This window comes from Penicillium malachiteum (assembly GCF_028827825.1).
Source record: "Penicillium malachiteum strain IBT 17515 chromosome Unknown utg000004l:1.0-4883003.0:1.0-4884900.0, whole genome shotgun sequence".
Taxonomy (NCBI): domain Eukaryota; kingdom Fungi; phylum Ascomycota; class Eurotiomycetes; order Eurotiales; family Aspergillaceae; genus Penicillium; species Penicillium malachiteum.
Genome location: NW_026643097.1, coordinates 2,035,076 through 2,058,962, shown reverse-complemented (window position 1 = coordinate 2,058,962; position 23,887 = coordinate 2,035,076). Strand labels below are relative to the sequence as shown.

The 23,887-nt window shown below is 46.1% G+C and overlaps 8 protein-coding genes across 8 annotated transcripts; 4 read left to right on the top strand and 4 right to left on the bottom strand.

The window, feature by feature from the left end:
* Positions 1-6,423: 6,423 nt before the first annotated feature.
* N7483_008909 (uncharacterized protein) lies at positions 6,424-9,682 on the top strand (the record flags this gene model as incomplete). The annotated part of the gene is made up of 7 exons (XM_057092336.1): positions 6,424-6,484; positions 6,549-6,859; positions 6,937-7,107; positions 7,164-8,571; positions 8,625-8,928; positions 8,991-9,170; positions 9,238-9,682. The coding sequence occupies 7 exons, from the start codon at positions 6,424-6,426 to the stop codon at positions 9,680-9,682; spliced, it is 2,880 nt and encodes a 959-aa protein (XP_056943510.1).
* A 915-nt stretch (positions 9,683-10,597) lies between these two features.
* N7483_008908 (monooxygenase) lies at positions 10,598-12,157 on the top strand (the record flags this gene model as incomplete). The annotated part of the gene is made up of 1 exon (XM_057092335.1): positions 10,598-12,157. One exon carries the CDS (start codon positions 10,598-10,600, stop codon positions 12,155-12,157), a length of 1,560 nt encoding a protein of 519 aa, XP_056943509.1.
* Positions 12,158-12,345: 188 nt separating this feature from the next.
* Positions 12,346-13,002, bottom strand: N7483_008907 (peptide chain release factor family protein; the record flags this gene model as incomplete). Its single annotated transcript, XM_057092334.1, has 2 exons — positions 12,346-12,714; positions 12,784-13,002. 2 exons carry the CDS (start codon positions 13,000-13,002, stop codon positions 12,346-12,348), a joined length of 588 nt encoding a protein of 195 aa, XP_056943508.1.
* Positions 13,003-14,167: 1,165 nt separating this feature from the next.
* N7483_008906 (serine palmitoyltransferase small subunit family protein) lies at positions 14,168-14,598 on the top strand (the record flags this gene model as incomplete). The annotated part of the gene is made up of 2 exons (XM_057092333.1): positions 14,168-14,282; positions 14,357-14,598. 2 exons carry the CDS (start codon positions 14,168-14,170, stop codon positions 14,596-14,598), a joined length of 357 nt encoding a protein of 118 aa, XP_056943507.1.
* An 816-nt stretch (positions 14,599-15,414) lies between these two features.
* Positions 15,415-15,873, bottom strand: N7483_008905 (uncharacterized protein; the record flags this gene model as incomplete). Its single annotated transcript, XM_057092332.1, has 2 exons — positions 15,415-15,681; positions 15,823-15,873. 2 exons carry the CDS (start codon positions 15,871-15,873, stop codon positions 15,415-15,417), a joined length of 318 nt encoding a protein of 105 aa, XP_056943506.1.
* A 458-nt stretch (positions 15,874-16,331) lies between these two features.
* N7483_008904 (dodecenoyl-CoA isomerase) lies at positions 16,332-17,224 on the top strand (the record flags this gene model as incomplete). The annotated part of the gene is made up of 2 exons (XM_057092331.1): positions 16,332-16,522; positions 16,576-17,224. The coding sequence occupies 2 exons, from the start codon at positions 16,332-16,334 to the stop codon at positions 17,222-17,224; spliced, it is 840 nt and encodes a 279-aa protein (XP_056943505.1).
* A 387-nt stretch (positions 17,225-17,611) lies between these two features.
* Positions 17,612-19,554, bottom strand: N7483_008903 (uncharacterized protein; the record flags this gene model as incomplete). Its single annotated transcript, XM_057092330.1, has 2 exons — positions 17,612-19,409; positions 19,481-19,554. 2 exons carry the CDS (start codon positions 19,552-19,554, stop codon positions 17,612-17,614), a joined length of 1,872 nt encoding a protein of 623 aa, XP_056943504.1.
* Positions 19,555-20,983: 1,429 nt separating this feature from the next.
* Positions 20,984-21,823, bottom strand: N7483_008902 (alpha/beta fold hydrolase; the record flags this gene model as incomplete). The annotated part of the gene is made up of 1 exon (XM_057092329.1): positions 20,984-21,823. One exon carries the CDS (start codon positions 21,821-21,823, stop codon positions 20,984-20,986), a length of 840 nt encoding a protein of 279 aa, XP_056943503.1.
* Between the last annotated feature and the right edge of the window lie 2,064 nt (positions 21,824-23,887).

Here is a 23,887-nt window from a genome sequence, read left to right as displayed (position 1 = left end):
CTATTTGCTTTTTTGGCTTGACTTGTGTCGTTTGGCGCCTGTCTGTGTACGCCATCCAAAGCAGAGCGACAGGTGGTGAACCGTGCACCGACAATGGCTGGCTGGATATCAAAACTATTCCTTTCTGTGTGCGGAGCCAATCCTGAGTGAGCCCCCTGTTTGATGGCTGGTAATACTCCAATCAACAAGACAAAGAAAAAAGTGGACATTCCTTCATTTCGGACGAACCGCCGATCGATTGGTATTGATCTAGCTGAGATCATGGTCCTTGCTGCCTTTTTTTTTTCTCGCTTGGGAGCGGGGTCCAAAGGTTGGGGCCTGCCATAACCCAGCCATCGCCGATCGAAGATGGGTCTTTTATGAACCATTCCTGATCACTGACGAAATGGGGGGGTCCACTTAGGTTCCGTCTCCCCCAAGGCCGTGCTCCCGATCTCCCGAAAGATTAACCTTGGGGCCCCTTGGCATTAGCTGATATCACAGGCTATTCTTTTTGGCAGGTTCTTGGGGGGTGTGAATAAGCTGAGCAGGTCACACTTGCAGCTCCCCCAAATCAAAGGAACCAATGCATTCTGGGCCAAGAGATAAAAATTGACGTGTTACACACCACCCCTTTGACCCCCTGTACTTTTGTTCCGGTCAACTCCGGTCCAAAAAAAAGGAGAGCTGGGCCCCGCCTCATCATGGGCCCTTCCCGTCTAATCGAGGTGCATTAGTATGATGGGGCTTGTGGAGGAGGGGGCTTGGGAGGAGGAATGTGAATAAAAGAACTGGTTCCCACGGGAGGCTAGCGGCTCCACCCGCGCTGCACAGAGAGATCCGCATCAGAATACTGAGCAATAACAGGCGATTCCGGGGTGTTATATGAATGGTGAGCTGAACATGGACCCGCTTATTCCCTCCAGGTGGTCCACTTCTCGATGGTTCTGCCGATACCAAACTTCCCCTCATCTTGGGACCGGGATCGGGTTCATGCGATAAAACCTTGGTAAATAAACATACGCCACCAGCTGTCACTCAAACAGTACATACTAAATACAGCACCTAGGCAGATTTGAGGAGGGCTCCGTAATTTGCATCTGATTCCCAAGGTTACTGCTACGGAGTATTCTTTTATTTTGATTTTTTTTTTCTCGTTTCACACTTTTTTCTTGAACTATTGTCGGTTTCCCCCCAAATTTCTCCCCGAGGTTTCCATATTTTATCCAATTGACCCCTAAAAGTGTTCTCTTTTTCTGTCTGATATCATCAAATAGCGCATAATAGCATAACACTGGCTCCATTCGTATATACATCGTCCATACTCTCTTACATAGTAATGGATCCATAGTTCATAATTTCAAGTTATAGCTACAGATTTGATGTAATAACTTTGTCCACTTTCCGCAGTTCAAAAAGTCAGACCCTTTTTCCCGTGATTCAGGACACATTCTTCGGGTCTTGTGGATCCTTGATACGGAGTAAGCCGTACATCGACTCCGTACGGAGCAAATGCAGATGCAGAATTGACGCCACTAAATTACAGACTTGGGTCCAAGATAGAATGATCATCCTAGATATGGTGGAATGGTACGGAATGTACATGTGGTCGGTGAGTGTTCCAAGCGCCATGATGATACTACATTATCCCCTCAGCCCCGTAATGCTCCATAGAGTGTGTCAAAACTTGACAGAATTTTCATCTACGCACGGGTATTACGGAGTATTTTCTCTTTTCATGATTTTGAGTTCTCGTCATTCCGAATCACGACATGCAGATGAGGTGTGGAGAGTATCCCGTAACAGGGGACCTCAAAAGCAACTTAACCTAATTTCAGAGAATCCAAGTGATACATAAAACCCTAATTTCGTATTTAATTGTGGATTGATTCAAAATTCCAAATAATAATTAATGCACAAAGAGTAATGTACTTCTGTTATTCTGTTAGCTCGGTAAGTATTTCCTCCTCAGACCCACGGTGGCTCAGCACGCGCGTACTACAGAGCAGCTGAGAGCCCATCAAAGACTTTCTGTGCAGTCTAGACTAGTGATCAGGTTACTTGCAGATGGCAAATAATATTAGGTTCATAAGCTGCATATCAATACTATCGCCACGGCGGGGAAATATGCACATGTGCAGGCTGTCAATATCTGGTCTTCATGGTCAGGATCTGCCTATCCAAACCGCGAATCTTGGTTGATGCAATGATTTTAATGACTATCTCGTATTCCATGAAAGCTTTATGTAATCTGATCATGCTTCGAGAGCGCTAATGAGCCCCCCTCGGTTCGTTCGTAGACATGCGCTAACATAATTCGGTGGTACTCCTTTCCGCACCTTGGTCCTTCAATGTTGATAATAGGGTCAAATTTCAGCCTACCCTGAAGAGCAAATCTGAAAGATTAGTGTAGTTTGATTATCTGTATACGCTCGAGTAGCTTAATTGAGAATCATGTACGGAGTACGTTCATCTTGTTCAACATACTCAGGCATACACCTATTAGTGGTCGTCAGTCATGTACTCCGAATCCCGTATATCCCGTATAGGAGATTCAATGCAGGGGAAGCTCTATCCCTGTATATTGGAGCCTCTGGAGCTTGACAGATCAGTGGATTCAAGCTCAAGCTGTCATCATGGATCATTACGCCTCGACGTCAGTGATGGAGCCCACGGTTAGCGGCAGACATGAACAGCCCTGAGAATTTTCAGATAAAAAGAATTCAGAAAAAAAATACAAAAATCCCCAATGTAGAATTAACATCATGTAGCTGCCAGTGGCTTCTCGGGTCTCCCATAGATCCACAGCCACCTTCGGGCCGTCACGGTACACTGATCTGGGGACTCAATCGGAGGTTGATCAATTGATGGATCCTGTTCCTGTGTGTAGGACAGAGGCTGCATTGGGGTATTCCAAATTCGGAAATCACAGTATATTGGAGATATCTGTCATATCGAACCTTTCACCGAACTTGAATATGTGCCAAAAGTAGTATCATATGCAAAAGACATCCATGGATGTTTTAGTATATCCCGACATCTCTCTGCAGTCTCTACTTGAGTACATCTGGGCTCAATGTGCCCATGGGGCAACAGGAATGCATCCAAAAGCCACCCGAGATGCTCGGTGGATCTTTCACCACGCGACTCATACGTACTCCATGCATAAGACATCTGGTGAAACGGAATGACCGAAGCTTGAATGGGTCTATTCCTCCTGGGTCACCCCTATGTAAGCCGTCTCCGCCATGGTCCACTTGTGGATTATGCAGTACTGGACCTCGATTGACACCTAGAGAGGCATTAGTCTTCTTACCTGCAGGGTGCTGGGTGGACCCTGCGGTAATACCGGGATGCTAGTTTTCTAATAATACTATTTTTTGCTCTTTTTTTTCTAAATAAAAAGGAGGTGGCCATGCAGCTGCGGCGTAATGGCTCCCAGACATTGAATGGACAATATGCAGCCACACTCGGGGGAAAGGACCCTCAAATGATCCATCAATTCTCCGAGTTGGCATTTTATTGGATCTTACGTGAAAGTATGCTACTCATGGCAGTACATGTACAGTTTATACAATACAGGGAGCCCTCTGTTGCTGTATGCTTATTTGGACCTCAGCCTGGGGAGAGTTTCCCGAGGCATCCAATCCATCATGCCTGAAACTTGCCTTAATGTCCACGGGTGCACAATGGATGTTACTGCGGGCTTAGTCAATACATCCATGGATATGCATCAATTGATGTTGTGGAACTCCAACTAGTACATACAGCCTAAGGTACCTAGCACTCCAGGCCCTACCCGTGGACATATGCACATGTATGTAGTAGATCAACTTCAAGTTGTGAACCTACTAGTTATTGATGATGTTCAAGTTATAGGTACCAAAGGAGACAATATATCTATCGAATATAATCACTGCTGGTAACCAATTTGCATATTGACTTCAAGTTGAACATTTTGAAGTTCCAACAAGTTCCATTTTTTGAAGGCCGGGGCCGTCGATAATATATAGTAGTACTCTAGGGCCACACCTGGCATATCCACTCAAGGGCATGACTCGACCTCGGAATTTGAGGTTGGAAAATGCCTGGAGCTTCCTTTAGTCAATTATTCAATCACTAGTTCAGAAACTTGGGACTCGGAGTCGGAATTTTTTATATATCTCCTTCGTGACTACTATGGTGTTGCTACCCGAGGACATTTCATAACCCTACCTAGTGGCCAATATTGCTGCCTCAGGTGTCATTACCTAACGTATTTCCCGCTTGACCGGGCCGCCCCATCGAAAATCGCGTCTTTCTACCACCCTACCTAATTCAAACACCTACCATGCCACCAATTCGCAATATTTCGGCAGAAAAAAATGCCAACCTAGAGGGCAAGATCTTATTAGCCCTTGATGATATTGAAAATGGGCGAATCAGTTCTATTCGCGCTGCAGCGAAGCCATACGAAATACCGCGTTCAACACTACAAGCGCGTGCCAGTGGCCGAATCGCTCGCGCTGATATGCGCCCAAATCGCTGTAAATTAACACAGCTAGAAGAGGATTCGCTTATTAAATGGATAATCTCTATGGATACCCGTGGAGCAGCGCCTAGGCCAGCTACTGTACAAGATATGGCCAATATTCTACTAGCTGCGCGTGGTAGCCACCCCCTGCCTACAGTTGGTAAGAATTGGCCATCAACCTTTATAAATCGACATGAAGAGATTCGAACACGCTTATCTAGGCGATATGACTACCAACGTGCCTAAAATGAAGATCCTAAATACTTACAAGAGTGGTTTACAACCGTACAACATGTTATTGATGAGAATGGTATCCAGCCTGAGGATATTTACAACTTTGATGAGACAGGCTTTGTAATAGGTCTTATTTCAACACAGAAGGTTATCACTCGATCAGAATATTACGGTCGGCGAGCTATTCTACAGCCTGGAAACTGTGAATAGGTGACAGTAATTAAAGCTATCTGTGTAGATGGCTATTCATTACCACCATATATGATTTTCAAGGGAAAGGTTGCTATTACTAGCTGGTTCAATAACCTACCAAAAGATTGGTGATTTAAGGTCTTACCTAATAGCTGAACTACTGAGAAGATTAGCTTACAATAGCTAGAAAAGCTATTTATCCCATCTACAAATTTACATATCCATGGTCGATTTTGGCTATTGATTCTTGATGGCCATAGAAGCCATCTTATACCCTAATTTGACCAAATCTACACTGAAAACAACATTATCCCACTCTGTATACCTACATATTTATCATATCTATTATAACCATTAGATATTAGCTGTTTTATAGTCCTTAAACATATATATAGTTGCTTTATAAGTGATCTTACATGTATAGGCTTGATTTCTTAGCTGATTACCAATATATCTGTCTTAAAGCTTTTCAGCCTAGTACTATCCAGAATAGCTTTTTAGCTACTGGTTTAGTACCAATTGATGCTAAGAGGGTGCTTTCTAAGCTAAATATCTCTCTATAAACACCTACCCCGTCTAACAGCAGGCTAGGCAGCAGGTCTAGTCAATTTACACCTAGAACTATGGTTCAGCTACAGAAGCAAGCTTCAATGCTTAAAGATCTTCTAAAACACCGATCAAACAGCCATCCCAGCCCATCGAAATTGATCTTAGATCAGATCATCAAAGGCCACTCAATAGCACTACACAACACCGCATTACTAGCACAAGAAAACGCCAATTTACGTGCTATAAATGAGAAGAAACGACAGAAGCGCAGTCGATCAGCTAGGCAGATACTATGTGATGAGGGTCTAACAGTCGAAGAGGGCCTGCAGCTAGCCCAGCAGCTAGAATTAATGGATAGAGCTGCTGGTATTGAATCACACACCCAGGTTGAATTGCCTATTCAGCCAAATCAGCCAGCCCCTAAGGCGCCGCCTAGGTGCAGTGGGTGTCGAGAGATTGGACATCGGATTAATGTATGTAAGGATCGTATTTATGACTGAATTTATTGGTGTTGGGTTGAAATATTTGAATTTAAAAAATTCTAGTGCGGTAGGGTGGCCCGGTCAAGCGGGAATTACGTTATCGGGAAAATGCTTAGTTAATAAGTGTTCCTGCCTGAGGCACCGAGAGAAAATTCCGCCTGACTATTCGGGCTAAAAGAAGTCCTAATTTGGGATAGCGTTCAACATGTGATATTCTAGCTGTATTGGGACTAGTGTGTTGATGCGGTGGGCTGCCCGTACAACAATTATCGGTGCCCTCATTATTTGTTATGCTCTTTGTCTTTGAGCCTTTCTGCAACTTTGACCCTTCAAATTGTCCATTGACAGACATCTTATCTCCTTCGCTTGGTGTACTGAATATCTTCTAGACTTTTCGTCACCTTCCATTCCTTCACTTACTCTCCTCTAATTTGCTCCCCCTCGCTTGTGTTGATACCCCACGTACCTGTGAAAATGGCGGAGGCTCTTGGAGCTCTGTTGGAGGCGAGCTTGGATCCCCGACGGAACAAGGAAGGTAAGGCTATACTATTATCCCGGTATTTCTTACAAAGTTTGCTAAACGTTATTCACTCTTGCAGCTGAGAGCGCCCTTCGTCAAGAAGAACAGAAGCCCGGCTTTTCTCTTCAACTTCTTCATATCACAGCCTCGGAATCCCACCCAAACAATATCCGCCTTGCGAGTGCTTTGTGCTTTAAGAACTTCATCAAGCGCAGCTGGACAAACGAAGATGGAGAATACAAACTAGCTCTGGACGAGGTTGCGACCATCAAGCGCGAGCTGATCTCTCTGATGATCTCTGTGCCTCCTGCTATTCGAACTCAACTTGGTGAGGCTGTCAGCGTGATCGCCGACAGTGATTTCTGGGAGCGCTGGGAGACTTTGGTGGATGTAAGTGCTGATCGAAGCGGCCGTATCGCATGTTCCACATGTTCCACAGGCTAACATTGGTTTTTTCTCCCTCCTAGGATCTTGTTTCCAAGCTGTCTCCGGAAAATCCCACTGTCAACATTGGAGTATTGCAGGTCGCACACTCTATCTTCAAGCGCTGGCGGCCACTATTCCAGTCCAACGAGCTTTACATTGAGATCAACCATGTCCTCAACAAGTTCGGCAATCCATTCCTTGCACTTTTCGAGGTAAGATGACATTGTAACTATTTTTCTCACATTTACTGACCTGAAAATCTGTACAGGGCTTGGACAACTACCTCGAGCAAAACAAGGGCAATAAAGAGAATTTGACACAAGGTTTCACCCAGCTCAATCTTATGATCAAGCTGTTCTACGACCTCTCCTGCCACGACCTTCCTCCGATGTTTGAAGAGAATATCTCCGCAATCGCCACAATCCTCCACAAATACCTGACATACGATAACGAGCTGCTTCACACCGATGATGATACCGAGGCGGGTCTTTTGGAATATGTTCGTGCTGGTATTTTCGAGGTCTTGACCTTGTACGTGCAGAAGTTCCTGGATGCTTTCGGACCTCTCGTTGGACAATTCATTCAAAGCTCCTGGGGTCTTTTGACCACAATCAGCCAGGAAACCAAATACGATATTCTGGTGAGCCGGGCTCTGCACTTCTTGACCTCAGTGGCTAGCATGCCAGAACACGCTGGAGCTTTCCAGGCCGAGGACACTCTGGGTCAGATCATCCAGAAGGTCATCTTGCCCAATGTGAGTCTGCGTGAGTCGGACGAGGAGCTCTTCGAGGATGAGCCCATTGAGTTTATTCGACGAGACTTGGAAGGATCTGACAGTGAAACCCGGCGTCGTGCGGCTACCGATTTCCTCCGTCGTCTGGCTGAGAAGTTCGAGGGCTCAGTGACTAAGGTCGTTCTCGAATACACCAATCACTATCTCCAGGAGTATGCTAAGGACCCTGCCTCAAACTGGAAGTCTAAGGATACTGCCATTTATCTTTTCTCCGCTATTGCGGCCAAGGGTGTGGCAACAGCAGCCCACGGTGTGACTGCCACCAACAGCCTGGTCAGCATTACAGACTTCTTCCAGCAAAACCTTGCTGCTGACCTTATTACCGAGGACGGTGTGCACCCGATTCTCAAGGTTGACGCCATCAAGTATCTGTACATTTTCCGGAGCATCATCACAAAGGAACAATGGCAGCAAGTGCTTCCTGTTCTAGTGAAGCACTTGGCTTCCTCTAACTATGTTGTCTATACATATGCTGCAATTGCTGTGGAGCGCGCTCTGTTCCTCAGTGATGGCCAGGGTCAGCCGGTCATCCCTCCGACTGAAATCATCCCCCTCACCAAGGACCTCCTGGAGCACATCTTCCAGCTTATCCAGAGAGATCCCGCCCCCGAGAAGGTCCAGGAGAATGAGTTCTTGATGCGATGCGTCATGCGAGTGTTGGTTGTTGTTCGGGACGGCGTGGTTCCGTTCACCGATGTTATCCTGCAGCGCTTCATTACCATCACTCAAATCATCAGCTCAAACCCTAGCAACCCCCGATTCTACTACTTTTTCTTTGAGGCAATGGGAGCTTTCATTCGATACGCTGCTCCTGCAAACCCTGGTAAGCTGGAGCAGGCTTTCTACTCGCCCTTTGCGACCATTCTCCAAGGAGACGTGCAAGGTAAGACTATCTCTCCGCATTCTAATCTACCAAGCTAACCCTCTCTCCCCAAGAATTCATGCCATATGTTTTCCAACTCTTCGCTGCCCTGCTCGAGGCCAACCCATCCGCCGACCTGCCTACTTACTACCAAGAATTGATTGGACCGATTCTCATGCCTGTCATGTGGGACTCCAAGGGAAACATCCCTGCCTTGGTCCGACTTCTCTCCTCAATAATCCCTCGCGGAGCCCAATACATCCTCGAACACAACCAGATCGAGCCTGTCCTTGGTATTTTCCAAAAGCTTCTTTCGACCAAGGCCAACGAGGGCTACGGATTCGACTTGCTTGAGACAGTGTCTGCGACATTCCCCCCGTATGTTATCCCCCCATTGATCGCCCATAGTTGACAAACAGTTATTGACATATACTTCTCAGGGCTGCGACGGAGAAATACTTTGGTTTGATCATGGAGATCATTCTCCAGCGTCTGCAAAACTCCAAGACTGAAAACCTGTCCCTCCGTTTTGTCCGCTTCTTCCATTTCATCACCGCCCATGATGACAAGGGATACAACCCCGACTTCATCATGCAGATCACGGAGAAGGTGCAGCAAAAGTAAGTTTTCTTTTTCCCCGAAGAGAGACTTTTAACTCCTAAGATCTTCGTATTAATTTCTTCCTAGCCTGTTCACTCCTGTCTACCTGAACGTCATTCTCCAGGACACCCAGAAACTTGCACGACCCTTGGATCGCAAGACTGCTGTCATTTCCCTGACCAAGACACTGGCAAACTCAGAAGCCTTTGCCACGCGGTACGCAAAGGGATGGGGTTTCACCTGCAACACCCTTCTCAAGCTTCTCGAGCTTCCTCCTGATGTGACACACAAGGACGACTTTATGGCCGAGGTGGATGTCGAGGAGATGTCCTTTGGTGTTGGTTTCACTCCTCTCAACACTATCAAGGCCCAGCAGAAGGACTCGTGGCCCGAGACTGGTGCTGACCTCAAGAAGTGGGTTGGTACGTATCTCAAGGAGGCTGACAAGAAACACGGTGGCCGTATCTCCCAGTTCGCACAGGACCGATTGGATGATCAGGCCAAGGCTGTGCTGGGTAGCTACATTTCTTGAGTCTTTAGATGATTGCAATGTTTTCCATTTCACGCAAGAAGAAAAAAAATACCGTGGAAGCTAGTGTTTCTTGTTTTGAGGATAGCACCACTGCCATGACGAGTTTAATAGATTGATGATCAATTTTTTCATTTTGATAAAGTAAAATGCTCAAGTGCTGCCTCCGACCACTTAGAGAGTTTGGATTGTAGATGCTAACGCCGTGTCATAATTTGGCGATAAATCTCGATATGGACCAGATATTAGTCCGAGATGTACCCAAATGCTAGCAGTTGGGATCGATAACTTTGGAATATTCAAACTGGGATCCTCCGATACAACAGTCCGCAGCGGATCCCGAGACGTCTTAACTTGAAGTCAGCACGGCACCTGGGCCGCTATTCCACCCATATGTAACATTATTAATCTACAATCGATTTCAAGTTTACGCTAACTCCAAATTTAACTACATCCATGCCCAGGTGGTAGGTATTAGCACCTGCGACATTCTAAATATGGACCTCGTAAATATAATGAAAACTTTGACTAGCCCTGGAGGTAGTGGATAATACTTGGTTCCTTGGACCCATCCTTAACTCCGTTCCTCCGCGCCCATGAAGTGTCAATAAAGGCCCGGGTTATACTAGTAGTATATAAATGCCAGAAATATCATCTAAGGAAATAGAAATTATATTCAAAATCAGTTACTGGCCCATCCATGGGACCAATAAATCTCCGAGTCACATCCTCTTTAATTCGAGTCCCTCGAATCGTTCATTCGTCAACACTATTGATATCGATTTCAAGTTCCTCTCTTTTTCGAACTTCATCCACACCCATCTACAGGTATATATGCCAAAGTATATCCAATACCGCTTGTTCACTACACGCCAAATCCTTGAAGACATTCGATCCAGCGTGGCAACAAATCCCAAAATGAAAACAAACTACGATGTCATCATTTCAGGAGCTGGTCCTGTAGGCCTCATGCTCGCCACCGAACTCCAGCTACACGGTGCCAATGTCTTAGTTCTGGAGAAAAGAGTCTCTCCTGATACGAGTGTGAAAGCAGGTGGTATCAACACCGCCTCCGTCGAGGCACTTGAGCGCCGCGGTCTTCTACCTGCTATCCACGCCGCAAGGGGACCACTATTCATGTCTGCCTCTAAGGAGTCTGGTGGTAGGAAGTCTGTTTATGCGGGCTCTGTGGGTCATTTTGGAGGAATTAATGTCCCTGCAGGGCCTGTTGATAAGACAGATCCTTTGTTGAAAGGAAGAGGAAAAGATGGATGGTATCTGATGATACCTCAGGTTGAGTTGGAGAAAGTATTGTTTTCCAGAGCACTGGAGTTGGGTGTTACTATCTGGCGAGGTGTGACAGTTCAAGCATTCCAGGAGAATGAATCGGATGTGGCTGTGCAGATTGCTGGAGAAGGAGAATCACGTGGAGAAGAAGTGCAGGTGCGTGGGAAATGGCTTGTTGGGTGTGATGGAGGACATAGTCTTGTGCGTCGCCTAGCAGGATTTGAGTTCCTGGGAACGGATCCCAAGATTACGGGTCGTGCAGCTACAGTTGAGATTGAAGGTGGAGAGGATCTCCGCGCAGGTTGGCAATATACATCGACTGGAGTTTATGTATATGGAGCAATGCCAGGTCGAGTACGCACTGTGGAATTTGATGGACCACCCGCGGACAAAAATTCCCCTGTCACAGCCGAGGAGATGGAGAGCAGTCTGCGACGTGTTAGTGGTGTGGACACGATTCGGATTACGGGGATCAACGCTGGAACTCGGTTCACCGACAATGCGCGACAGGCGAACACGTATCAGCGCGGACGAGTATTTCTCTGTGGTGATGCGGCACATGTACATTCCCCTTTTAGCGGTCAAGGGTTGAATCTGGGTATTGGGGATGCTGTTAATTTGGGATGGAAGCTTGCAGCCGTGGCTTGTGGACGAGCATCCGAGGACCTGCTTGAGACATATACTCGCGAGCGACATCCTATTGGGACTCGTGTCCTGGACTGGACAAGAGCCCAGGTTGCTGTCATGCGTGGTGACCCTGACGGATGTGCAATGAGGGGTGTTATGACGGATTTGTTAGGCACAGGGGACGGAGCAACTCATTATGTAAAGCAGATCTCTGGGCTATGGCAGCGGTACGATTTCGGTGATGAGCAGCCACTGGTTGGGATGACGATGCCTGATATCCAGTTGGCAGATGGGTCTCGTCTTGTCAACCATTTCCACAAGGGACATGCTGTACTCATGGATCTTGCCCAGCATGATGGAGTCGCAGCCCTGGCCAAAGAGTTTGGTGGACGTTTGAAATTGGTTCGAGGGACCTCTGTCGAAAATCCTGGGATCGACGGGCTATTTATACGCCCTGACGGTGTTGTTGCATGGGCAGCCAAGGAGGGCTCCTGTGATATCAAGAGGTTAAAAACCGCAATGGCTTGTTGGTTGCGAAATGATAACCTGGTTACTTCTAAGTGACTCGGACGGATACCCAAGGAATCAAAACGATATATCGAGAACATTTGAACATGTACCCTAAGCTGCATTGTGTTAATCTGAAAAGTTCCTTCGAGTGCCCAGGTGATCATGTGTTTGTGTTTATTGGTACATAGTATATACATACAGCAGGAGGTTCAAGTTGGCATTGAACCCCATGTAGCATCAGGTCATGAAGATGAGCCTTTATGATCAGTACTTCCCTCTGTACTGATAGCTCCATCATCTTTGTCACCACCGCCTGTTTCAATTTGTTGATCTCCATCCCGTTTTCCCTCGGCATTCTCTGGTTCTAGCTCATCCTTCTCCAAATTGCGATATTTCCTCCTCGTCTTCTTCAACTTGCTAGCTTTTTTCTTTCTCGCAGCTTCCAATTTGAGCGCGGTGCGACTTTGATCACCCTTCTCCAGCTCTTCCACTTTATCAGCCAGTAAGGCGCGGGCTATCTTCGCATTTTGAGACTGAGAGCGAGTGGCTTGGCACTTTACGACCACGCCGGAAGGTTTGTGGGTGATTTGAACAGCGGAATTCGTTTTATTCTGATTGAGCACCACATTATGAGCTTCAATTACACACTGGTTTCAATGAGTGCCGAGTATTCCACATACAATCTTTTGGCCTCCAGGTCCTGTGCCCTTTAGGTAGGATATTGTTAGGTCGGCTTCATCGAACTTCATGCGGGGAGGGAAAGGTTTGGCAGGCAGTGCGAGAGTTGTTGTGAATGTTTGACATGGTATCAATGATATTAATGGTAAGCCCAATGGTTTTGAAAGGGCCTTGATGGCCCTTGACCATGGGAGTGTTGACGGTAGTCGCATTGCGCGCATTGACGAGGAAGTTGTTAAGTTAGAGAGAAGATAGGTACATACGCGATAAGACAAGTGATAAGGAGTGCGATAATGGGCTCATCGAGACCGGAAACGGTTCGCGCATTTTTAAGATGTTACTCCGTATACGGAGTAGATATAGACCAGTCCAGATGAACTTGATCTATGGCAAATCTATAGAGTCATTGGAACATTTGATATTCTACTGTTTAATGGTTGAAATGGTGATGCTCTCAATCTCTTTAGATGTCTACCCTATGTAGACTTAGTATAATTAATCACCAGTCTACGAAGTATAGTGGCACTTGAGGAGCCCTTGAGTTGAGCTGTGCAAGTTTACGCTGCAGCCTGATCCTCTTTCATATAGTCCGTTCAGGCTCGCATTCTGCATCTTGATGGTTGACGCGTCTCAGTGGAACTGTAGGGACCTTACAAGTTCGGTCTGAGGGTACCTAATCAGGGACCTTAATGTGAGGCGAAGCAGCATGAAAAGGGCTTTCTTATTATCTTGATTGAAGTATTGAACATTGTATATAAAATAAAAATAAACATAAAAGAAATATTATCTCCTAGATCGATTTCTCATCTTACCCCTTTTCTGCTATCCAATCCATGGATATATTGAATTAAAATTTTGCTTACGGCTGTTTCAAATCCCCCCCCGGACCGCCGGCACTCCGTACTTGTACCTCAAAAAAAATTACCAACTTCATAGCCCCCACAACCTACCATCTCTATCGCTCATCAAGTCTCGTCTCCTAAGGTCCCTAAGATACTTTCATCCTTCGCACACTCTTGACCCGCTTTCAATCGTCTCATACGACTATGATCGCCTAGAACACGATCCATTCCCAATCCCCACACCCGAAGCAACGGCAGTCCCGCAGCGCCACAGGAGACCAACGCTCTTTTTCTGAGCCTCTCACTTCGTACTAGCAATCTGTGCCAAGTCTGCTGCGCTAGTTCACGAATCCAACTTCCCACTAGGACACGGTGACTGCGTCTTATCTTTCCAACGAGGCCACCGTTCGAGGAAACATCGCGTGACAGGAAATCCGACAATTCAGGGACAAGAAAGCAACCCCTTTGCGCTCAAAGGAAAACCCGCCAACCAGATCTCCACGCCATTACGAAATTCGATTCAACTTGACGAACTATCGCAGTCATGTCTCTTCTTTGGATCCTGAGCAGCCTGGTCCGCTGGATACGCCTCAAGATCTACCAGTATGAAGTGACCTTCGCCATCTACATGCTTACACCCACCGAGAAATTGGTCTTCAGTATGTTTTAATTCCCTCACGATCTTCCCCTATCTTGTCTGGTCTGCAGCGCACTAATCCTCATATCCAATTAGACTCCTTACTCCTTACCCTCATCACCCTGATGGCGACCGGAATCTACGTCTACCTCCCTGATCACATTCGCAAAATTTACGGCCACCTCTACTACTACTGGGTTGGCGAGCGTCCCTTCATCTCATCGCGACTAGCATCAATGAACTCTGTCTTCGGCGAAGCCACGCAAACCCTCGAAGTGATGTACGAAACTGCCAAGAACGCAGCCGCGACAACGACACAACGGATAGCGGAATTGTAATGTGATCACTGGCCCGACGATAGACGATCTGGTTCGCAGGATGACCTGAGTTGATGGAGTTGGGATGGAAGCGGGTGTTGGTTTTTACGGCATCTTCATCACTGGAGGCAAGATGCAGAGTCAGTAGCCACTGATTGGTGTCAAGTACACACTTGCTCTTCAGTCGGCGCATCCCAGGCGTTTCTTGGATGGGGTTTTATTTGTTGGTTTCTCTGCAGCTCTTGCTTCTTGGCGCTCGCCGATTGGGACATGGTTCTGCTTTTTCGAGCCGTTGAGACTTCTGGGTCACCGGATATTCTTATACGGCATTGCATTGCATTGCTTCTCCTTTGGCTTCATTCATCATGAAGTCTATCATTACTTATGACTTATTTGCTGGACAGACTGGGTTCATACAACGGCAGGACTTGAGATTCTCTGGGTTTATACACAGAGTTTTCCCTTCCAATTGATACCCTTCTGTTTGACCTGGTTTCGACAATCTTGCACATAACTTTACCATGGACTTTTAACGTGGAATATGTCCCCCCCATATAATAATAATAATCAAGAATATGAATAAGATGTGAAAAAGATAAGAGAAAACGATTTCCTCAAATTCCAATTTTGGATACTGTACAATCAAGTAAAAGTCCCTTCCCAAACGCCTAATATGCCCAAAGTAGGGTGCTGTTATTCAATCCATCTCCAAATGTGCAACGCCCTTGCTGAACCGGTCTCATCTGACTCCTTCAGACTCGCAACAAGGGTATGCATACAGCACCTCCAGCCCCTTTACCGGGTTTTCCATCACGTGCATACAATCCATGAAACAGATTATTGTTGACTTGACTCAGTCTGCGCCTGCGCCTGAACCTGAGCCTGTTGAGCCTGCAAAGCCGCAACTTCCCGCTCCCGTCTCTCCCGACGAACAGTTTCCACCATGCGCATGCGCGCCAATTCTTTATCGATCTCTTCCTTGTCGAGTGGGATCTTGTGTGATTGTTCGGCGGTGGGCCAGAAACCCTTTACGCTGAAGCGGTCGTCGAGGTTTGTGCCGAAGTAGTACATCCAACCGATGGGGAAGAGGACGTACATGCCGAACTGGAATGTTGATGTTAGTTTCACTTGATTGGATCTTGAGTTTGTATATGGTGGGTCTGATAGAGGGCGGAAGAGTAACAGTATATCGGTGGAATATTGGTGTATATGCACTCGATTCGAGATTCGAGGTTCGGGTCTTACCTTAACGACTTCCAGGTTTCCGCCCTGGAGCCGGCGAATAAATGAGGACATTATGGTGGTATGTGTGGGTTTCTCTTTGATCGGTGAATATGAGTATGCGCAATGCAAGCAGTAGGTTGGGTTTGCAAGTGCCTCTGCGATCAATCAGTGAGTCTGGAAATAATATCAATTGTCAATGGGCTGATCATTATTTGTCTGGTTTGCATCCTTGATTACTCACCCACAGACACCTGAATAGAATGGCACCATTTAATGCACGTAATGTAAATCACCTGACCAACCGCGGGCCTCGGCTCATTCCCCGCATCTGCCAGGTTAATCATTACGGAGTGCATAATCGGACAATTCTCTCCAGGGCTTGCATGGTGGATATTTAAGCATTGTAAACGTATTTCTCGCCCCCATCGTCTCCTTGAAAGTGATTTATAAAATCCTCGAATCCCCTCAGTTAAATTTTTTTTTTCTCTTTATTCTATCCCTGATATTATACCCCCTTATCATACATAACAATGTACGACGAGAACTGGATCAAGGTCTCCTACCAAGATCGCATTGCGATTATCACTCTCAATCGTCCTGATAAACTAAACGCCTTGAATGGAGACCTATACTACAAACTCGCTACAAAGCTTCAAGAGATCGACCAGCGCGATGACATCTTCATAACCGTCCTAACCGGTACAGGCCGATTCTTCTCCGCGTACGCCAAACTCCCTCCCAAACCAAAAACACCCAGCTAACAAATCCAAATAGCGGCGCAGATGTGAACACCACCCGCCCAGGTTCCGGAAACGAAGGCGAGGAGTCCGAATCAGTCCGCCGACTTCTTATGCGTAACTTTGTCGCCAACAACATCGACGTAACCCGCACCTTCTACAACCATACCAAGATTCTCATCGTCGCACTCAATGGCCCAGCAGTAGGTCTTTCCGCCGCGCTGGTCGCACACGCGGATTTCATTTACGCCGCTCCGCACGCGTTCATTCTCACGCCCTTTTCCTCAATTGGACTTGTTGCCGAGGGAGGCGCTAGTCGTACCTTTGTTCAGAGACTAGGGATTGCGAAAGCGAATGAAGCGCTACTAATGAGCAAGCGGATTACCTGTGAAGAGCTCGTGAGCACTGGATTCGTGAATAAGGTTATCAAGGCGGATTCGGGCCGATCGGATGATTCGGTGGGTTTCTTGAAGAATGTTCTTGTTGAGGTTGAGGAGAGATTAGGAACGCATTTGAACCAGACCAGTCTGTTGAAAATTAAGGAGTTGGTTCGACGGCCTGAGAGAGAGGTCTTGGATCGTCAGAATGGTCTTGAGGCTTTTATGGGACTGGAGAGATTTTTGAGTGGAGCGCCACAGGAGGAGTTCCGGAAGTTGGCCTCTGGTGAGAAGAAGCATAAGCTTTAGAGTGTCTAGATTCGATTCAAGTTTGAGATGATGCGTTGTGTATCAGATGATAGACATTTTACCTGGAACCCCTGTATATAGTACCGACTCAAATTGAATGCCTTGGGATATTCAAGGTTACCAATGGCGGATTTGCGTTATAAGAATTGATCCATCCTTTGATACAGCTTCCAAGGTTATATTGGTTGAAAGAAGGATTCATTTCCTAGACACCAAACTGGCAGTCACTCCGGGGCCGGGGTCAAAAAGTAATGTACAAGCCTAAGAAATTTACCATACGCTGGAAATAGATTTGAGGGCAGTCATGAAAGTGCTTTCAAGTATATGTACCCTTGGAAGTCAGCTTATTTGTATTAAATGTGATCATATGATTACAGTAAAATCCCCTCAAATAACCAAAGCGAGCAATATGCTAATGATCCCTGTAAGACTAGGAGAGAAGGCAGAAATTGCCCCGTTAAAGAGAGGGGCACTTGTCGAGAGAGGGGACACACTCTGTGTAGCTGCCGTGGAGATAGAAGAGACAATCAAAGAAGACCCCGTAGTGGTCAATCCACTGGCAGATTCAGATATGACATTCACTGCTGTGCCTTCAGCAGCGGTGGCCCCTGCAGTTGTGGAAACGTCGGATCCAGTTTCAGTTGCAGCTGACGACTTCTCAGATGCATTGATCGAGCCAGCTGACCCGGTAGCCTGAACGGGAATGTATGTGGTGAACGTGAAAGCTTCACTCTCAGAGCTGAGCGAGTCGGAAGAGCGGGTGGATTTAGTGTCGGCAGTTTCGATGTACCCAGCTGAAGCCACTCCAGACAAGACCTGAGAGGTTTCAGCGGAGGCGGATTGAGTGGTAGTGGGAACCGGAAGGGTTGAAGTATATTCAGGACTAACAGAGATGGAGGAACCGGCAAAGGAGACAGTCGAGCTCTCAGCAGTCTCTATAGCAGTCTCCGGACAGATGGTTGTATACGATATGATAGTATCAGTGATCACATAGGTGAAATGCACGTAGGAGGTAAAAGTCTCAGACTTGGATCCCGAGACTGGGCCTGGAGAGTAGGTTGATGCCATATAGATCGGTTCTGAAGATTGAGAATGAGGGAGAGAGGTAGACTCGGAATGGCCAGGCTTCGTACGAGTATGAACCACAGAACTGCTTCCAGGTGCAGAGGACCAAGTATGAGGGTGACCCTTGGCTGAAGTAGAAGAAAGCTGACTCGAAGTAGAAGTAGTCGAAGTAGAAGCTACACATTTTTCGTTCACAGATGCACCAGAACCCACAGCCAACTCGGAAACTATGACAGTTCCACCAGATCCATTGCAATCGACCAATATATCCACAGTATCCGAGGAGTCAGCTGCAAGACAGGCGACAAACGAGGCAGAGGATCCGGCGTCAACTGTAGTTGAAGAAATCTCTTCCAAGCCTTGATAAACGTATAGGGTACATGAGAGGGTATCTCGCTTCCGTGATACAGAGCTGCTAGTCACTGACACGGTGCCAGAGACGGAACTGGTTGAGTCATCTGAGTCGACTGATATACTTGCCGAGGCAGAATCACCATCGGTAGTGCTGCCAGTCAATGTAGATGTCCCATCATCATCTGTGGTAACTGTACCAGTAGATGCGGTCCAGGTCGAAGAAGTCGTAGAGGTGGCTGTAGCGCTTGCGGACACGGTGCTGGCTGAAGAGGTAGCGGTGCTGATGGCGTCAGTGGGAATGAGGCTGTCACTGCTAGCAGTAGCGCCTGAAGATGCCGGCGTGGTAACTGAAGTGTCACTGGTTGTAGTCACTGTAGATGATGTTGATGAGGACACAGAAGTAGTAGTATAGCATGTAGAAGAGACCATTGAAATATCAGCCACTCCAACGATAGGACTATCCGATGATTGACCCTCATAACAGCTAATATAAATTTCAAATGGAATGCTGGTTGAAGCGGTTGGTGTGTAAGTAGCTGTGACTGTCTCCCATGCTCCAGTGAACGGACGGACGCCAGCTCCAGATTGCCCAGAGCCAAGAATAGTTGTGGAGTCAATTGAGATCTCCAAGAGGCAGCTCGCTTCATAACTAGAGGTATTGCTTGACAATGACCAAGCCAGAGACACCTCATATTCACCTCCCACATTCAAACTAGAAATCTCTTGACTGACGGTAACATAGTCGTATTCAAAGTCGGATATCTCTCTGAAAGTTTAGTCAGTTCAAGTTCTCATGTCGACAAGATTCTGGGTCAGTTATCAGTGCTTTTCACATACAGCCAAGTACTATCATCTGTTGGTCCACCGGTGGTCATAATCGGGAAACTCGCCGTCTCTGTGCCAGCGCTCATGGTCCAATACGATGAATAGTCAGAGGTACCCCCCCTGGATCACATCAAGGGGTATGCACACCATTGAAGCAGCCATTGTGAGAAAAAGGTCCTCCTGATCCTTCCTGCAGTCAATGAAAAAGAGTACTTTCCAACTCAAAAATGAAACGAACGCGGATGGGAGTCAGACAGCGCTTCAAAAAGGAGTGACTGGACTACTCTGGGGGAGCAAAGGCTTTATAAACCTGAAATTCAGATAGCGAAAATCCATGGTCTTTTTTTGCGAGGCTCCTGAGAAAATCCGGTTGAAGTGGAGGCAAAAAGGAGCTATTGACTGTTGATGGTCACAATAGGCGAGCAGGTGAGCGGCCCTAGCGGAAATAGGAATATACCATACGGGAGAATTCTTAGTTTGGAAAATAGTAAATTACCTACGGTAAAATGGGTTTATACCAGGGTTCCACCCCAATACAGGCGATAATTTTACGCGCATTTTTCAAACTGAGAATTCTCCCGCATGGAGATTTCAGGGCAGTCATGAAAGTGTTTCCAATGATAGTTAATGTTAAAAACCAGAGTAACTGTATTGAATATGATTAAATGATTAAAGTGAAATCTCTTTCAATTATCAAAGCAAGCAATATTCCAATTATCCCTGTAATACTGGGAGAGAAGGCAGAAACCACCCTGATAAAGGCAGGGGCACTTGTCGAGAGAGGGGAGGCACTCTGTGTAGCTGCTGTTGAGATCAAAGAAACAATCAAAGACTCTATAGTGATTGACCCACTAGCAGATAGACCTCTTTTTTTTACTTAATTTGTAGTAGTTTTCTAAGTTTCCCTACCATCTGGTAGAATACCTAAGGAGGCAGAACCAGCCTATCTCTAATAGTCGGGACTAATACCATATATTTACTAAGAGATGAGATTTTTATTTGATTTATTCTATCTTAGTGTTAGTATATTCCCCTGAGTTTAGCTATTGATCACTTTAGGATATCTCTTACTTTGGCTAGCCCTTATGTCAGATATCTATAGGGCTGCTCAGGTGGTAGCTAGCCTTCCCCTCTAGGTAGTCATCTAAGTAACCCTGTAGATAACCCTATAGATAACCCCGTAGGTAACCCCGTAGGTAACCGTAGGTACTGGCATATCAAGAGGTGTAGGTTATTAACTACCTGTAGATGCTACTAACTTCAAGTTAGACTAAGCTCTATAATTAAATATGTGAAAATTCCTCTCTAAGAGGATGTGGATGTATATGACCAAGTAGTCGGGGGCTGAGGACACATCTTTCCCAGTTTTGCTGTTACAGTGCCACGTGAACCGTGACAGGAGGACTTGTAGTATACGACCACCGGGTATTTGCCTTCGAATTCGATATTCATTTCAACATTTTGAATCTGGAACCTTGGAAGTTCTATGTAGATAGCAGATGGAACTTGAAGTTCTTATATTTCCAGACGGGCTCGCCATTCATTAACTCGGAATATCCAATCACGAACAAGAGCCTCAAAAACGCCAGTCTCATCAATAGGAAGGCCATGGGTCCCACGATCCAGAACAATGTACGTTGACCGTGGATAAAGCCCCAACAATCGAAGGCTGTCTCGATAGCCCACACTCTCATCTTGTCTTCCACACACAACAAGAGTGGGTGCAAGAAACTTAGCACCTTCGTCCAACGAAAAAGATAACTGATATCGCTGTGGATCCGCTCGAATGGGATCCAATACCTTAGCGTCCGATGAATCCTCCGCTGGAAGGTAAACACCCTCATATTTTGCCTTTAAAGCTTGAATATAAGCCGGCGTTTGAATAAGAATGTTCCCAAGAAGTGCCCTGTCTTGGTCCGACATGCTCGAGATGATCCCCTTGTCTTCGACCAAAGGCCTGAAGGCATCGAGGTCGCGCGCACTGTCCCTTGGCTCAATGATCGGTACGCGCAAAAGTAGCCCATCGACTTGCTCACTGTACTTTTGAGCTATCGCACGCGCAAGGTACCCACCACACGATGAGCCAACAAGCAAGAATCTTGAAGTCCCAAGTCGAGAATCAATGAATTGCACTAAGCGATGGTATATGTCGTCCAGATCCTTGACATTATTTGCGGGTGTTGCACCCATGCCTGGAAGGTCCACATAGATTCGTCGAAACCCTGGTAGTTTGCTGAAGATTGGCTCGAAGTCTAGTTCCTCGACTCTGGTATCCATCTGCCATCCATGAATGATCAAAATGGGGAGCCCATCGCCAATTTCATGTGTAGATAAAATGGATTCCGAGTCAGTCATGATGGCTCTACTGGATATTAGAAACAAGAATCAGATTAGATGATGTCAGGAGTATAGAATGTTGAGTCACAATCACGCCTCCAGGGCTCGTGTCATCTTGTGGTGCTGACAAATTCAAATGTTGCTCCGGTGTAATGCGATGTAATCACTAATTTTGGGCATACTCGTTAGTGAGACTACGCTGGCTAAGGCTTGTCTCCCTATCGGGCGCTTGGGAATCCGGTGACAGGGATGCGATTTTATTTATTATTTATTTTTTTTTTCATTCATGGGACATTTAGAGTGCGATCCTCACTGGCAGTCCAAATATTAATTTGAGCTGGTGATAGGAGTCGAGACATCCCTGCACATATGAAGCGTAAATTCGGCCTTCCCGCCCCCGCGCTGCCTAACTCAGACCTTCAAGTTTTCCTTTCCGTACCAAGATCGAGATATTCCAGCTTTCATCAAGGGAAGACGCTCTGCCAACATTCTTTCAGTTTCCAATAGAAGGGGGAAGAAATTCAACATCTTCATCTTTCCCATAGTTTTCCGCATCCAAGTCCCTGGATCAGTCTTCGAAATCGAAATAATGTCTCCCACCATTCCTCTTTCGGTAGCCCTCTACGAAAATCCTGGAATTTTGCATCTGGAGCCTCTTCATTGAAACTGAGAGCGATGACGACAAGACAAAAATCCACGTCCTTGGTGCGCGTCGACGGTATTTCCCTGTGATCAGCCCCCGGTCGGACGCACGCAATTCGGACTCTCTTATTGAGCTTCTGCCGCTTTGTCAAATTGAGGAGGCCAAGATCGAGATCATCAAAAACATCGCACATATTACTCCCATACGCAATGATTTGGATGATTGGAGCTGCCAGGATTATGTCCTAAATATCTTGGACAGGCTCGAGGAGGCATTGATTCTCAATGCCGAAGACAAGGATTACATCAGAAACAAAGAGACTCTTGCTGCCAAACGCGAGTCCTGGCCGTAACTTTCATATTAGAACAGCTCCGCTATTACTGAAAGCCGGAGGTGATGGAGATTTATGTGTGCAAGGTTGCTTAGACGATTGTCGATCATCGGTTGAAGGCCTTGGATTTTGGTTCATTCAGTCAAGGATTCAGCAAGAGCAGAATATCTAAGAGCCAAAGATGGAAATTTTTAATAAGCTTCCCTCACACTTGACTATGGATGGCAACTTGAATGGAGCTGTCATTGAAGTTGAATAACTAGGTGCCCAGATGTAATGAATCGTGATTGTGAATCATCCATGGACTTCAAGTTGAAACACTAGGTAAATCATCCTGAAGTAATTAAGCATATATCTTCTCCCATCACCCAGCACATATAGTACTCCCAAAGCCAACCAAGAGGAAGGCTCACTTGAAGAACTGGATGTAGCTGGAACACCTATACAGCATCGTCAATATGGAGAGACGGTGCTACTGGTACTAGTAGTAGTAATAACTTCAAGTTGAACATTGGGCTACATTTGAACCTATTGATGTTTGGAGATGACCTTCTATAATTGGCTTGGCTCAAAAAACAACTAGCATTCTACTTGAACATTCAAGTTGCCCCGAGGTCCCCACCTATACCCGGGTAGATTACTTAGAAAGCTCCCGAGGTCAATACTATGGTATAGAGATAGCCCTGGAGCCCTGGGGAACCGTACTCCAGCACTGGCAACAACACCACTTTCTAACAACAGCATGACTTTTCCTCCAACAGCCTTACTTTTTGACAATAACACCCATTTTTAACAAAAGCCTTACTTTCTGACAATACCATAGCTTTTCTGACAACAACACCACTTTTTGACAACATCCTAGTTTTTTGACAACAACATGGCTTTCTGACAAAAACACACTTTCCTGACTCCATAATAATTCTGATACTCCATAATAAATCTAGCACTTTAAAATGATTCTAGCACTCCAAAACGGTTCTCGAACTTCAATCCACTTCTTCAACTACGAGAAAATCCTTGAAGTAAAACAAGCATGGACAGCTTTTAAGGTTGGAATAATAGGATTACTCGCTCAGTAGATCCTAGCTCAGCCCTTTCAACGATGACA